The 17,065-nt window shown below is 43.7% G+C and overlaps 1 protein-coding gene across 2 annotated transcripts in view; it reads left to right on the top strand.

Moving 5' to 3' along the window:
* The window catches only part of RHOJ (ras homolog family member J), a 97,978-nt gene that overhangs the window by 62,646 nt on the left and 18,267 nt on the right, over nucleotides 1–17,065 (top strand). For both annotated transcript variants that reach the window (XM_017654450.3, XM_017654451.3), the window contains exon 2: nucleotides 8,889–8,947. In XM_017654450.3, coding sequence (XP_017509939.1) covers nucleotides 8,889–8,947 — 59 coding nt within the window. The remainder of the gene's footprint in view (nucleotides 1–8,888; nucleotides 8,948–17,065) is intronic.

The raw sequence follows: 17,065 nt of genomic DNA, 5'->3' as shown, positions 1-17,065 counted from the left end.
TAGGGATACATTGCAGAAATAGCATTGCTGAGTCAGAGGTAGACTCGTATTTAGGCTTTTGATCTCTGTTGCCAAATGGCTTGTCAGTAAACTTCCAGCCATGTATGAGCAGCCTTGTCTTCTTGGCTTATTCACCAACACTGAGTATCATTCTCTTCTTCCTTGTCAATTTGATAGGCTAGAGATTGTTTTATTTAACTTGAATATTTTTTACTCCAATATTCATTAGCCTTTAATGTATTTTTAATTGTCTATATTCTTTTTTCTTTTCTTTTAGATAATTACTCTTATTGATTAGAATGCACCCTTACGTATCAAAGATAATAAACCTTCTTTTACTCTCTTATATTGTAACCATATTTCCCAGTACATTTACCTTTCTCTTTTTAAAGTCAAATATCAGTCATTTTCCTCATGGTTTTCTTCACACATTTTTATATTTTCAAAGGTTTTTTTTTAGTTCCACATAATGACAAACTATCTAAATACAATACACTGAATACTTCATCGTTTCCCATGGCCACTTATACAATAAATCCTTACATATGCAACATAGGCTCTGTGGCTGAGATTCCTGTTCTGCTTCACTGATCCTTGTACTGGTATTATGCTGCTTTAATTGGTCTAACTTTATAATATACATTAACATCCATTAACACAGTCATCCTGTCATTCTTTTTAATTATTAGCTATTCCCACCAATTTTCCATATAACTGGTAATCACTCTATATTCCCAATTCAAAAATCCTATTAGAATTACTTCAAACTTATTAAACTGGGAAGATATAACATCTTCATAATACAGAGCTTCCCACTCAAGACCATGATCTGTTTTTCCATTTTTCTTCTTTTATGTAGCTCAGCAAAGTGTTTTTCTTCATAAAGGTCTTGCACATTACTAGATACTTTACAGGGGGGTTTTTTTTGTTATTGTGAAAAGGATATTTTCCATCATATTTTCTAACTAGTTATAGCTGGTACCTGATAGAACTTTTATGAGCCTAATAATTCTTTGGAAACTCTTGACAGGAACATACTATTCCACTTTTGTCATCACCTAGGTGTTTGAATTTCCTTAGTGACTATTTCTGGACAAGGAGGGGAGAGTGCTGTTACACACAAATGGCCTTGTTTCTGTGTTATGTGTCAGATATGATTTTAAAAACCTGTGTAGAATTCTATAAATTTTAGATTTTTTTCCTATATATTACCTCATCTAATATTCACCAAGCCTGTCTAAAGAGGATTGGATACTCTAGCATAAGAATTATTATTAGTCTCATCTTAAAGATGAGAAAACTGAGGTTCAGATCTTAATAACTCTCTTGGAGAACTTGTCAAAAATGCAGACCTCTGGGCCCCATCCAGACCTATTTCCTAAAAATCTTCAGGGTCGGGTGTGAAGCCAGGGAATCTGTGTAGCCACCCTGGGTAGCTGCCACGAAACAATTAGACCACTAGGTCTAAAGGCTAAAATTTAAAGTTTCTACCTCTACACTAGGTATTTATTCTACTCTTCCTTAATGTCAGATCAATTATTGTGAGTTTCTTGCAATTCATGAATATATCTGAAGGAGCTGATTTTTTTTTAAGTATCTCTTTATATAGAGGATCCGGCAAAAAGCATGTTCTGGTTTGCAACCACAAGCCTCCATCTGCAAGCTTCACTTACAACTTGGTCACTTCGTCCCAAAGTCTTAATTAAAAAAGAGCTCCCTTGTATTCTGTGGCCAGCGCCAGGCTGCAGGGCTACAATGGCTCCCACAGTCCCGTGGGCCTCAGGACATCTTGGCAGGGGTTCTGCCCCAGTGACCTAGAGTCTGGCAGCTCCGTAGCTGGTGACAGTGCCTGGAAAAGTGGAAGAGTGTCCTGAGCACTGTCTGAGATCCCACCCAGCAAAACCACATCTCCACAGCATCTTCCCACAATGAAGAGACCAGCTCTGGTGCAGGATGTCATTGCTGGTGACCCCATCTTGCCATTTAGTATCCAGAAAATCTCAGATGGACCCTTGGGAAATGTCAAAGACTCAGCTACAGAAAACAGATGCCTCAAAAAAAAACAAAAAAACCTTCCATCTGCGTGGAGTTTAATGCTCTTTTCAGTCACTCAACCACTACTTACTGAGCTACATGCCAGACCCATGCTAGGCTCTGGGATGCGAGAATAAATAATACACAGCATTTTAAGGCACAGCGGGCAAGTAAGCATGGCAAGAGGCCTGAGGTATTGTGGGGAATAAGTGAAGAATCGGGGAAGTGAGTTTCCCAAGCTGACAAGTGTGGGGAAAGGATTCCAACACTTCTTTTCCAGAATCCCAGAGGGAACGGCTTAAACAAAGGCATCATGAGTGTAACAGACAAGAAGTTTGGATCACAGGAGGGGGAAAATTAAAGACAGCTTATAAGTTAAACCAGTGTCCAGATGACAAGGACTTTGTACTGGCTCGGAAGGTATTTGGGTTTTCTCTTGGAGATGACCAAGAGCCACAGCTGCATGAACTGCGGGGGCAGCGAGGACGGATCCTGCAGAGCTGCGTGCGCATTAGGAGCCTTTGGCCCTTGACAACGCTGGGGCTGAGAGGCTACATGGGCTACAAGGATGATAAGGAGAAGCAAGATTCTAGAGATACTTAGTAGGCAGAATTGGCAGGATGTGGAGCTCAAATCAATGCTGAGGCAGGAAGCATGAGGCCACGCAGGGCTCTGAAATTCCCGGATGTGGACGCCGTGGAACTGCGGCTCCGTGTTTGGCTTAGCTCATCCGCAGCCGGTCCCCAAGTCCCAGAACTGAGCAAGCTCCCTCCTCTCCTTCTCCTCCTCTCTTCGGTCATCAAACAAGCACTGACAAGGCAGAATTTTCTTGAACACCCACCCCACACCCAAAACCGAGGCAACTTCACTCTGGCAAGTAAGCAAGTTAAGAAAAGTGAGACTTAGGGACCGTGACTTGCTCAAGGTCCCAGGGTTCATTCTCAGTGAGTCCAGGACTCCAGCCAGTTCTGCCGCCTTAAAATCCCGGGTGGTTACAACTTGAAACAGCTACAAACCAAATTCCCTGTCACAACAGGCATACCTAAAGGAGAAAAGAAAGGTCCTCAGGGATGGGAGATGATTGGCAGATATGTGTTACCCTATTCAAATGGAACTCGCATTATTGTAGGACAAATATCCAGACCTAACAAAAGGAAGCCCTCAGAGTCCTAAGAGATTCTCAAGAAGCCTGTTTAGTTTTCTCCTCAGCCTTTGCTTTATACAGAAACAGGACGTCATTAACAGCACATCAAATAAGAGACTTCCCCACGCAATTTTTCTTTCACACACACACACACACACACACACACACACAGAATAGGGGAAGATGGGGGTGGTGCCCACTGCTCGCGAAACAAGAAGCATTCTTTGTAAAGAAGGGAACAGCGCCGGCTGAGGCAGTCAGGGTAGATGGGTGAGAAAGGTTTCAAGCTGCATTAAGAAAAGCGTGTATGTTGGAAGGATGAAATTCTACCAGGAAGGAATTCACAACCATCAGAAAAATAAGTTAGGAAAACTGACTATTTCTAGTTTCACACTGTTTTCTAACTGATTTTAATTTGAGGTGACTCTCACTACAGATGCTTCTGAATTGGTCCCTATAAAATGAACATACACCTTTGTGAGGCTTAAACCAGATCACAAACACACACAAGCAGCTTCTAAGAATGGACACTGAGGCTAGATGAGTCACTGTCCCTGACAGGATCTTCCAGAAAGAAGAAAGAGTAGGGCGTGAGGGTCAGTTCAGAGAAGGGAGACGTCAGTGGATGCTGCCGAAGATATCCAGTCAGCAAGCATGCTGAGGGTCAGAATTGAGAATTTTCATTTAAACTTTCCATTTCTTTCAGCCCCCTGGACACAGACAAACTGTTGTGATGATTACCCCCAACTTTTGAACAGTTTATAAAGAGTTTTTACCCCCCTTTAGGGTAAACATGACTTGTTCATTTTCTGGTTGAGAGAAAAACTTACTGACTTGTTCAGTATCTCACCAAATAAGTAGCAAAGTATGGACTTGAATTCAGACAGAAGAAAAATTGACTGAAACTTGGTTATAAGGCCAAGAGCATGTAAAATCCTTTCAGTATCTGGTTTAACACCCTCCTCCCCACAAGGACAAATAATCTAGGGGAATATACCGTTGTTTGATTATGCTAATAACTAATAAAAGTTTAGACTTTCTGAAGTTGCATGTTAACTTGTAAATTTTTGTTGGGTTAATTTGCTGTTGTGTAAAGAGCAAGTAATTCCTGTTTAGTAGAAAAGAGAAAAACCAAAGGTTACTTGTTCCACAGGACAACAACCAGTTTTCTATTGAACCTGGCCATCTTAAATATTTTGCTTTTTAAGTACCTATAAATGCCCAGTTCTTCAAAATGGTCTTTGAACAAGATTTATCATCTTACTGGTTCTCTCACTAATGAGTTAAAAAATCTTTAACATGTCCTCATCCTATATTTGCATGAGAGCCATGTTTTTAATTTTCTTAAAATTCTAATTCTTAATATGTCTAAAATCTAGCGTTTCTTCCTCAAAAATGGCACCTTTATGGTACCACATCCACACAACTAGCCATGTCTGCTTCGTCCTACCTGCCAAAGAGAATATATTCAACATAAGTGATGCAGACAGCTGGCTATGTGCTGGGAACGTGGGGGCTTCCTCCTAACTGACTGGGCATTTCCACCATTCGATTTTTGGGATTCATCATATATCCATCATATTGACTTCAAAAGGCTGCTCATAACAGATGAGATGGCCTGCTCACCACCCAACACGGAAGGGGCTTTGAACCAAGTTCCTACTGCTGCTGATGGGCTAGACTGACGATGCTCTGAGCTGACTTACAGGAATAACCAACACTTCCTCATCCAGGTTTGCCAACGACAGTTTTGTGAGGTGACTGAAAGCTGAGGGGAGTAGGTTCGGGTCCTGGGACATTTTCTGTCTGGGTGACACTACCCAACTCTCAAGAGAGCAAACCCATGGCTGAGACTTCATTAGCACCTCACTCCAACTCACAAAATTAACCACTCCAATACGCACAACAAAGAAACACAAGGAAGCAAAAGGTTTAATGGGTCTGGAGAAGGATTTCATTTTACATACTTAACAGGTCACTGACTTTTCATACTTTGTTGAGAGAGCCATCTGAGCCATTAGCAGATCATTTGACCCACTCCCTTTAAAACCTCTCTAAGCTCAGAAAACAACTCAAGAAGCTCCAAGAATAGAAGGTGATCTGGGATTTGAGCCTGACCACTGTCTGCCAGGCAGATTTGCTGGCTGCAGCCTTCCCAGCAGCTAGTGTCTTGCCAGAGAGCTTCAAGCTTGCAGCTCTGCACATTTTAAAGGACTTTCTTCTGCCCGCGTTGCCCCCAGTGCTCCATCTCCATTTCCGTACTGCGTGTTCAGCATCTGCTATATACATGCCAGGAACTGTGCTGTGCACTGTGCGGGATATGGGGCATGGAAATTCTGTTCTCCAGGGTCTTCCTGTCAGTGGGAGCTGTAAGACATGTATCTAAATAGCTATCCTTTAGGGTAGAAAGTGGCCAGTAATTCACAAATATTATGAATTTTTGTGCCAGTTAATGTGACTGAGTATACAGTGGAGAGCAAGGCAGATGGGCCCTTGTCCTTAAAAGAAATTCAATAGACATTTGTTGAAGGCAGAAAGGCAGTCATTGTTAAGCCCCTACTATAGGCTGGGCTGTGTGCCAGACATTTTCTCATTTAATTTCCTCCTCACAAGGACTCTCTTTGATAGTGATGTGATCCTCTTTTTTAAAAAATAAAAAAAGAGGGATTCAGAGATGTTAGGAGACTTTCCCAAGGTCATTAAGATAGTGAACAGCAAAGACAGAATTCAAATGCAGAACCATCTGACTTAAAAGATCCTGCTCCTTCAACCTCACTACATTTACCGTTCTCATTTTGGAGCATATCTTCTTTCTGTACAGTTGTGACTGATTCATTTCCAAATTAAGGCACCTCATAGGATACGGGTTGGCAAACAATAAGGCATCCACTGCTAGTCCACTATAAGGACTCACAAAACCATTTACAACCCCCACATTATGTGAATAACGCTTGGATCTGTCTCTGGTTGTCCCTTGATGTTCTCTAGCATCAACTGTTGTGATCCACTTACATTCCTTCTGATAAAATAGAAGAAAAAAAGAGCCGAGAAGAAAGAATAAAAGTGTTTTCCAGAGATGGGAACCCAGCTCTGCCCCCCTTCCTTTAGGATTCCTCCATGAGGGCTGGCCACATACACAGAACAGCCAACCACCCCACAGAGAGCTGAAACCGACACGACTTCCACCCCAAAAATGTCATCCTTCTTCCTCCCACTATTTTGCCTAAACCTAAGGAAATTATTTTAATTCCTTCTCTTTCACTTTCTTTGTGGAAAAAAGGAATTTGGAACTTTCTTAACAAAGCCTTCATAATATCTAAACTAGTGACTCAGAGCAGTCCGCCCCTTCATGCCCACCTCTTCAGCGCCATTTCCCAAAGTGCACCCTGGGTAGCCCGAAAATCACGCTCTGTCCCTCCGCCAGCGCCCCTGGGTAATCCTGGGCATCCTTGGCACTCAGCATAGACACATTCTCCACAAAACCCTGGGCCCTCCTGCACTGCGTGCACTTATTGCAGCAGCGCCCCGCCCCCCTGCGTGTTCCCACACCCACCAGCACGTGCATGCATACCACCCACGCACAGTACTCCCTGGGCTGCGTGCCGCCCACCCCTCCGCGCTGCCCCTCGTGTAGCATTGCACATGCGCCCGCTTTGCCAACAAACCCTTCCCCTCCAATGCTCCGTGACAGGAGGAATGTGTCTGGTCTTTGTACTCCCAAACTCTGAGTGCGGTCCAGAAACCCAGTAACTCCCTGAGGAAGGCAAGCGACAAGAAAGAGAAGACTGTGCCCAGCCTCAGCCCGCAGCCCAAACTTGTTGGGCTGGTGTTCATTGGGCCTGGTACAGTCAAAGCTGCCAAGGGAGGACAGGATGAGGCCTGAGGAAAAGCAGGCTGGAGGGACTGGTTGTTCTCTGAGAAAACTGGAGCAGGAGCTTCAGGGCTCCAGTGACAAAGGTCAAGCCATTGCCTAGGAATATTTGCATTACCCAGTGGGGCTGTGAGTATGACTCGGCTTATGGTACTTGCTTCACAGATGGCCCTGGGCCTGTAGGTCGTGGGAGACGGCCCAAGGGGGTCTCCAAAGCAGCTGCCCTGACCAGCATGTACTGGGCTCACGCGAGGCAGGAAATTCCATGCTGTAATGGTTGGACCCATTTTCTTCATTCCTGATCCGTGACTAGGTAGTGAATTGGTCATTAAAGAAACCGTTTAGGCCATCAGGAATATCTGACTGGTTCAAAGCACACAGGAAGAGGAAAATGTAACAGGGCAAAGCTCTAGGCTCAGCAGTCTCACCATCATTTCCATTGCTACCCTGAGGACTGAAAGGAAGTAAAAATGTTTAAAAACCCCCTCTTCTGTCAGCTTTGTCACCAGGATTGGATGGAGCTGGATTCACCACTTAAAGTTACACACTTAAAAGCTCATCTAAGTAGCTGTATCCATGTTACCAAGCTGCACGCATTGATCTGAGTAGACTGGAAAAAATTGCCGCTAGTGTCTGAGGGAGTCAGTGCTTTTAAATAAATGCCTTTCAAAGAATGAGCCATTTAGAAGTACTTTGCATACATGTAGCCCATGAACCTGAAAACAAAAGGAAAATCAGTACTGAATCAGCAACTCTGAGAAGCAGACGGAGAATTCGGCTAGGCTAGCGTATGTAGGAGATGTGATGATAAAGGTAGTGCTATTCAATCTTCATTTCCTGCACAACTAATAGTAGGAGGAAGCAAAACTCATCTTTACATTTGTACATTTTTAAATAAACTAAAGAAAAATAACATCCTTCTTCATATTTTACTCCCTTTTTCTAAAAGAGCTTATTTTGGGGGAAGTTTAAATGTTCCCTTTCCATTCACCAAGAGAATTGCATTACTCTTGCATTTGATCTGGGCAATCTCTGTTTAGTTTCAAATTGAGACTTTATTTCATTTCCAGACATGCACAGAGTGGTTGGTGTCTCTCTATTACCTCTCACTTTCAGAAACACTTGTTTAGTAAGGCAGGAAGCCTGCTGGGTAAATCAAATTGTCTACCTTTCACTCTATATACATCCTTCAGGTATGAGAAACTGAATCTGTACATCTCTTTCTGCAACTATGGTCCAAAATTGTAATGAATCAGTTGAGCTGAAGCACAGGAATGTTTAATAAAAAAACAATTTAAAACAAATTTTTAAGCCCTTCTTAAAAACTTTTTAAGTCCTTCTTCTTTCATTATTAGCTCTGCAGAAATGATAAAATATGCTGGTGTGTTAATATTCATTTACATGGTTTCATTAACATGTCCAAGACAGATAAAAACAAAGAGACACTTCTAACAGAGCAGTTGCTTACAGAATTCTCTATCCTGAAAGGTGGCTCAAACCAAAGAAGAAAGTAACATAACCAAGAAAGAACCTAGTGTCCCCTTCCTTCAAGAGCTTCATATTCTAGCCTAATAAAAATCAATGAGCAGCCCACAGAGTACCCTAGTGGCACCAATAATAGCCATCTCAGTTGAGAAATTTGGACTTGGCTCAGCCCATCTGCTCTCACTGCAGCCCAAAGTTGCCTTTCATTTGGAAAGCATGCTGTCAACTTGGTTTAGAATATACATGGGTGAGGCATATGCTGAGTCTTGCTGCCCGGGGAGATGTCGGCATGGAATGGGAAATCTCTTGATTAAAGCTTGCATTTATGGACTCTCCTCTTCTCTTCTCCCCTAGTTACTGTGACAGTGGGAGGCAAGCAACACTTGCTCGGACTGTATGACACTGCAGGACAGGTACATTTTTATTATCTTGGTTCATTAAGGGTTTGGGAGTTGGGAGAATGATCAGTTTGACTAGCTCTGTGGGGACTAACAGTACAGGTATTATCTCTTCTTTCAAAGCAAATTTATTTCTACCTAAATGACAAAAGCACATTAGTTATCTTGTAAATTATTTATAATCACAAAAAAAAATAAAGCAATACATTATTCAAGGTGTTGTTAGGTAAATAATGACTCATTCATTGACGACTATCAATAACAAAATAATACATTTGACCAAGAGTTTCAATTTCTTCCTAGCTACACCAATTCTAGATCCAGGATTAATGAGTCAATTTCATTAATTTTAGTTTCACCCATATTCTTTCTTCATGTTATGTTCTTTACCCACCCTTTATTTGAATTGCCTAACAAGGTGTGGAAAGTTCCAAAAAGATATAAGGGGTTGGGGAGCGGGAGGGAGGAAGAAGATGGATTAAGGTCTGAAAGGAATAAAAGCCAGGATCCTGGATGTTTTCCAAAAGTGAGGGTCAACTCCTGAATAACTGAGGATTGATTCTAAATTCTCTTAAGACTCTTGAAGCATTCTCTATCAGAGATGAATCTTCAAGTTGCAGAACTTGGTCACCCAGAAATATAAGGCAATGGACTAGAACCATGGACACCTAATCAGTGTCACATGCTCTACTTGGGTGAACATGCCACCTCATTTTTCATTTTTTGTATCCCAAAGTCCACTGTGAAAAGTTTCTAATGTTACAAGTTCATGAGTTGGAGGGGAAGTGCTTAAGCAGTTGATGGCTGCAGCCCAATTTCTTTGATAGAGCTTTTGTTACCATATGTCTTGCATCATTTATTTAGATCAAAATCAGCAGATTGTTCAGTCTGTTCAAATTCATACATCTTAAGTCCCTTGGAGTGAACATTAGACCATGCTCTTTCCCACTATGAGTGTCCTGGTAATTATTTGTAGTTACATACTTGTCTAGGCCTTTTTACACAGTTATCTGAAGATATGTCTTTTTGCTAATTTGAAAGCTCTATACTAGAGAAAAAAAATTAATGGAATTTGTTTTGGGGATTTCTGTGTGTTTTTGCAAGGACCACTGTATAAATGCCTGTGGGGCATCAGAGACCCATGTTGGGCAGACCTCGACAGTGGGAATCCTGGAAAATCTAGCACCACACTCAAGGCTCTTAAGAGTATCCAATTCCTCCTGTTTGGCAGATGACCAGCTACTCTCAGGAACTGGGGAGTAGAGGAGGCCCCTGACATCAATACCAAGACACACACAGCTAGGAAAGGATATGCCCAGGTACCCAAATGGGGAGATCAGTTTGTCTCCTCCAAGCTAAGGTACGAGGGCCTCACTGCAGCTCATGCTTGATGATCCCCCCACCAAAAAGCATTCCAACAAATGGAGATACACTGCTTTTGGGGCCGGGGTTGCCTACTCTCATTTTCAATCACATAGTCATTAGTGTGTCCCATTCAGCAGAACCTCACAGCCTGAAGGAGGGAGGAGTTAGTATCCTTTTCCCCCATAGTCAAATTTGATAAATACAGTCCAGTTTGAAAATTCAGTGCAGCAAGCACTATTGCCTGACTCAAAACTCTATTTCCCTTGCCTTCTGAAAAAGTTCTTTGTGCCCCTCAGGCCCATCCAGTAATCCCCTGTTCTATAACAATCCTTGACAGTTGTTAGCTTCTGTGCATTAATTGCTCCCAGAGCAACCTCCCCAGACCTCTGTTTAATTTCAAACCTAATACAACTGTTTAAAAGCTCTTGTAGAGTTTAATTACTCTTTCCCCCTGCTCTGTCCTCTTTAGGAAAATTTTGAATAACATTAGTATAGGAGTTGAAGCTCTAAGGTGGTGTAAAAATATCTTTAAACTCCAAATTGAAGAAACCACAATGACCCAAGCCTCTGACACAAGAGAAGGTGATGAGCACTGATGACATATAACAAATGGGTCATAGATAAGCTCCAACATGACTTTCACTTTAATTCTGTCCACCAGCTACTTTGAAAGCTCAGAGGTGGACAAGATTCATAGAGGAGCATACAGCATGGGGAAAAAGAATCAGAACACATCTTGTTCTTCTAGGCCTAAAATTCTATGATTAGGTCCTTAAAAAGATGACTTGAAGAACGCCTAGAAGACCTGGAGTAATTTAGCAGAATGATTTGAGGCTAAACCCAGGGAAGACTTTTCAGCAGTAAAGGATTGCTAGATACTGGAATATCTAAAAGGTGGCAGGTAATTCATTTTGTAGAATAGTTGTCTTCAAACTTAAGTAGGCATCAAACTCACCGCTGGCCCTGTTAAAATCCAGCCCCTGGGCCCCACCCCAGATTCTACAGTTCTGATATGGGACCCAAGAATTTGCATTTCTAAAAGGTTTTCTGGCAGTCTATTCCCCATCTTTTGAGAACCACTGTTCTAGAACTTTGCCACTCAAAATGGTCCACTGACCAGCAGCATTGGCATCACTGGGGTGGAGGGGGGGGCTTTTAGAAATGCAGATTCTCAGGCCCCATCCCCAGCCTACTGAATCTGAAAATTCATCTTCAGAAGATCCCCAGGTGATCTGTATGCACAGGACAATTTGAGAAACACTGCTCTAGAAGTCTGTAGTGGCGGAAGCATTGCTCCTAACATCAGGAGGAAATGCAGCAGAACATTTCCATTACCTGATATGATTCCCACCAGTCTACAGCTCTGCCAGTAGGCTCTGTAACAAATTTAATTTAGGAGCATTGTCCCAAAATTTCCATTCCCAGACTCAGGTAGGATAATCCACCCTCCTCAGTTATATGCTAGCAAATGTTGCTGAGGTCACATGACTAAGGAACATCTATAACTAATTCAAAAACACTCATTTGGCCAGATTTACTAACAAGAAAGAGAAGTAATCTCAAAACCAATTGATTGACCCTTGAACCACAAAAAGGAAATAAGTCTCTGAACTGAGCTATAGAGTTCCACATTGTGTGAATAATCAGATTTTCTTACATGAATAAGCCAAGGAACAGTGCCCCTTGTCTTTTTCTTGATCCTGCCTGTGGATTAGAGTTGACCAAGACCGCTTCAGGATGCACATTCTGAAAAGTTAAGTGATAGGAACTTATTTCTACCATCAAGGTCAACACTGGACAAACGCATTTGAACTGGCCACTTCCACTTTCTGTACCGAGTCAGCACTGGGCATCACTTCAGCCCCAGCAGCCCCACCTGCGGCACACTCCTGGCACTCCCCAGGCCAGCCAGACATTTGCTAAGCACAGTTTATGATGAAGTCGCATGCATGCACTGCCAGTACGTAGCAGCTGCTATTTAATATTAGCTCCTTCCCAACCCCCTGAAACAAACTAATATTTGGACTTGAATAGAATCCTTTGAAAACAAAGAGTCTTCAGAACTCTGGATCATCTGCTTAGGTAGAATTCCAAAAATGTATGTTAGGCAGGGAAGTGAGAGTGTTTTCACAGGGTGCCTGTGAACATTACCCCTCTGCTCACACTGGGGAGGCAATTAGGCCAGACCGGTAAGCCAAATCTGTTTAGGTCGGGCCAGTTCATACTGTATGGCACATGCCCCCAGTAATGGACTACTGAAAGTCTCTCTGAAAGGGATTTCTAGGGCTGAGATCTTTGGCTCAGCTACAAAGAGTCCCAGAGCTGACTTTTCCATGATGTCCTTGCAAGCCAGCTTGTTGGGAGTGTGTCAGGAGAGACCAAGGAGAGTAGGACACTGGAATGGGGATGGTGCGGCAAAGCCTGGGCATTCGCCAGCTGAGGACTGCCCAGCTGAGAGAGGGAGGTCATGGCTCAGAGCCAGGCATCCTCCCACCCTGCTGCCAGCCACCTACAGTGGAGCCAGCCACAGCACTGAGATGTCTGGCCTCCTTATTTCAGTGGACCCGCATCTACACAAGTAATGTGGGCAGAGCCCTGCTCAGACTGTGGCCTCTCAGGCAAACTCCAAGACGGGTGTATCTCAAAGGCAACATTTGCACAATGGCAGCAGCACTGCCAGGGAGGAATGAGATGCTCCCAGAGTCAGGAGCCTGGTTTCTCAACAGGATAAAACCCCTAAGTTCTGTGCACACAAGCTTCCCAGTGTTGGGGCTGTCTGCATATGGGCAAGCACAGAACAGTATCTGTCCCAGCCCACAGCAGCTCAGCTGTCACCAGGGACCGCAGGAGTGTGGGAGCAGAAAGGCCATCAGCTGCAGCCCTCACTCGGCCAGGACTGTACACCGCATGTCTTCACCTGGCACTGATTTCTGAGGTTCCTTTTCCTCCAAGGGCTGCAGAGGCATGAAGCCAGGCAGGAAGGCAAGAACAGCTGGGGTTCATTAATGGCAATCCAGGGTTCACTTGAAAGGACACAAGTCTTCCTCTTTGCTATTGGCTGACCCAGCAGGGCCATCGGGAGCACAGAATCTGGCATCGACCATCTATGGAAAGTTTGCCGAAAACCTCAAAACAAATGCTTTTCCTCAATGAGCAATTCAACCTTCCTCGCTCACATGCATCTTAATAAGCGTACAACTTAGAAGTGTACAACTTGGAGAATTAAGAAGTTTGCCCACAGGACAAGTTATTGGTTAAGAGTAACCTTAGGATGTGATTTTACCTCTCCCCAAATTATAAAAAATGGGACTGTAGGGATATTGATGGAGGGGTGTAATCAGAGTATACTTTGGGGTCTCAGTACTACTCCGCGTAGAGAAAGTTAATTTCAGATTCAGCCCTAGTGTGCAACAAGGCTAAGGACACATACAGCTGTTGTTGACCTGGGATAGTGGATGTCCTCTTGGCCACTAAAGCACTTACTGTGTTCAAGACCCTGCTCTAAGTGATCTCCAAAGACCAACACATTCTATTCTCTTCACAACCCTCCAAGGCCAGCACTATAATCTTCCTCATTTGACAGGTAAGGAAAGGGGGGCAAGAAGAACTTATGCAAGGTCGCAGGATGGTCACAGGCAGGGCTGAGGTTTGAACCCAGAGACTGTGTCTCCCTAATATGCTCCCACCATATGTGTTGCCCGAATTTTCTGAACTAACCTGACAGATGTGAGTACTTATGAGAGAAAATGGAAATGATACTTGTGCTGAAAATTTGGGATAAATGTTACTAAACCCAGAAGTTCTTAGAGGCAAAATTCTATTTCCAATCTAATGTGGATACAGGGGTGGAGGAAGTGGTCCATGCAACCTTCCTTGCCACGCAAGGTGTGGGCCCTGGACCAGCAGCACCTAGAAACTTGTTAGAAATGCAGATTCTCAGGCTTCATCCCAGACTTGCTACTGAATAAGAATCTGCACTTGTTAGTAAGATTCCCCAGGGGACCCAAATGGACATAAAGGCTGAGAAAGCCTGGTCCAGTAGTTTTACTTAATCACGACCTGTACCATCGTGATGTGGCTGTTCCGGACGTATCTGGAAGCCAGGAAGTTGGCCCATTTGAATGCTAAGGCTGTCCCTGAACTTTTCTCCTTAAACAGTCCACTCATGGTCATCCCAGAGCACCAGATTTGCCTTCAAACCAAATACTCTCCTGCCTTCAGAGTAAAGTTGGGCAGAAAGTACTCAAAAGCCTACCTTGCCCCAAATCCTCCCTTACCCCCCATGCCACTCCCACCCAGCTTCTTTGTCCATTTTAGTTTTCCAAAGCCACATTAGAGTCACTCCTTTAGATTAAGAGATTGTCTCTTAAAGAAGCACTCCAGCACTGGTCTTCCATTCTCGATTTAAACATTGTGAGGGGTTTCAAATACCAGCCAGACCACTTATTCACTCCTCATAGCCTCTTTGATCACCTCAACACATGGTCATCCAACTAGTCTCAAAAGGTGCTCCACTGCGAGAAAAAAATGACTTATCAGCTGATATAAATCCAAATCCCCCAGCCTCTCACTGCCCAGCCCTCAGTCCCAAGGGAAACACTTGCTTTTATTAATCCTGAACCCCAAGCCGTGTTTCGTCACTGAAACCAGTGACAAACGGGGCTAACGTGAGTGCAGCCAGCACAGGTGTGAGCCTTCTTGAAAAGTATGCTTGCTCTATAGTCCCACCAGATCACTCCAACCTGTCCAGACTTTGGTTTCTGTCTTGCCAGTGGGTTTCAGTCCCAGGCAAGTTCACCCTTGATTCGTGAGATCGAAAAATGACAATGGAATGTTCTTGGGGTAAAAGCATTTATACCCAGCTTTATTCTCAGTGTCAGGTCAAGTGCTAGAATCCGTCCACCTCACAGCAAGTCTGCATTACAGCAAGCTGATCTCTGCCTCTCAGTCTCTGTCCTCAGCGCTGCCCCCACTCCAGCCTCTGCTTCCCTGTAGCTGTGCAGCCCAGACCACTGGGCAGAGCTCTTCACACAGAGTCGATAACAAATAACGTATTGCCCATACGTGTGCAGTGAGCAAGCTGACCAGGGTCAGTTGAGAATCCTGGTCATTGAAACTTTCATTTTCTCTACAGTTCCTTAAACTATAAAATTAGGTGGGGGGGAAGGAAAGCACAGTAACCTGTGGTTTTGAAACTTGAGCTGCAACAGAGTCACGTGGAGGGCTTGCCCAGACACAGATGGCACAGCCCCTCCCCCAGGACCTCAGCTTCAAGGAGGCCGGGCAGGGCCTGAAAATATGCCTTCCTAACCAGCTCCCGGTAACACCATCCTTGAAATGGTATTTTTCCAATTCAGTCAAATAAATATTCTACATTATTCTGTTATCAGAGAGCAAAAAAAGAGCAAAACACACTGCACCTGTCTCACTCTCACAAAAACTGAATTGTTTCCCATATTTTCATTTTCTTTCCCCAAACTGGATTGCCAATTCCTATTCACCTTATATAGCATCCTTAACGGTGCTACACATTCAGCTGGCAATTAATAAATATTTTTAAATGGAATTACACAACAAGACTGAGGTTTCCACAGAAGAGAGGTCTGGGACAGGGAACAGGAGAAAGCCCAGCGAAGGGCGCAGGTGGCATCCCTCAGCTGGAAGGCTTGCCCGCTTGCCAAACACCCAGCTCCTCTCCCTTTCCTTCTTTCCATCGGACCCGCAAACCATGGTCTTCCTAACTTTTCCATATAAGCAGAATTCCTCTAATAGCTTCTGGGAAAAGAATCAAACATGATCCTTTCAGACTCCCAGTTGTTTGCTCCTACCGCATCTCTTTGTGACATTTCTTCGTGTGTGGGGGGGGGGAGGTGGTGAGAGGAGGCCTTTGAGGTTTTAAATAGACAGTATCTGCTGCCATCTGGTGGAAATTTCTAGCAGATGCAGGCCATGAAATACAAACCCACACGGCCTAACACTGCCTTTCTTAGATCCCTGGGTAAAGCATGAGTCTATATTAAGATTCCTAGATAGCTGAAATCTCAAGAAGATGCTTATTGTGTCACTTAAAATTCTGAGCTGAGGGAAAAAAAAGGCTCACAATTCGAGTTAGAGCTTGTTTCAGGCTAAATATTCCACCCTGGTATTTAATAGCTCTGCAACATTGGTCTGTTACTGAACTTCTCTAAACCCTAACTTCCTCTTTTATAAATGTGGGTGCTGATGGCATCATCATTCCAGTGCTATTATGAGTCTTCAACAAGATAATGCTTGAAACAATGCCTGGGTATTTAGCCCTTGATACATCCTCCGGTTCATGGTGAAGATGAAGATAAGGCAATTCAGCTGTTCTCAAGTCCGTGCCAACTGCAAACCAATTAAATCAGAATACCCAAATACCCAGGCCCACTCTCCAGAGATTCTGATTTCATTGGCCCCAGAGTGTGGGGAAGAAGCAGGTGGTCAGCTAACAGAACTTCAGGATGGCCCTTAAAGCTCCCAAGGTGATCCTAATGACAACTCTGCTGTAAATGACCCACAGGAAAACCACGCGTTCATTTGCAGGTTACTGCAGACCCAGCATCCAAGCAGTCAACAGCATTTATGGAGTATTGGCTGTAGACAGAGTATACAAGTGGGGAGCGAGAAAAAAACGAACACAGTCCCTGATCTAGTTATGAAAATCCAGATGGGAGGATGGAGTGGTAGAGTGCAAGTGGTATGATGGTGTGAACAGTCACAGATTACAGCCTGGGAAGGAGAGTGCTT

This window comes from Manis javanica, chromosome 8 (assembly GCF_040802235.1).
Source record: "Manis javanica isolate MJ-LG chromosome 8, MJ_LKY, whole genome shotgun sequence".
In the NCBI taxonomy this organism is placed as follows: domain Eukaryota; kingdom Metazoa; phylum Chordata; class Mammalia; order Pholidota; family Manidae; genus Manis; species Manis javanica.
This window is presented reverse-complemented; position numbering and strand designations above follow the sequence as displayed.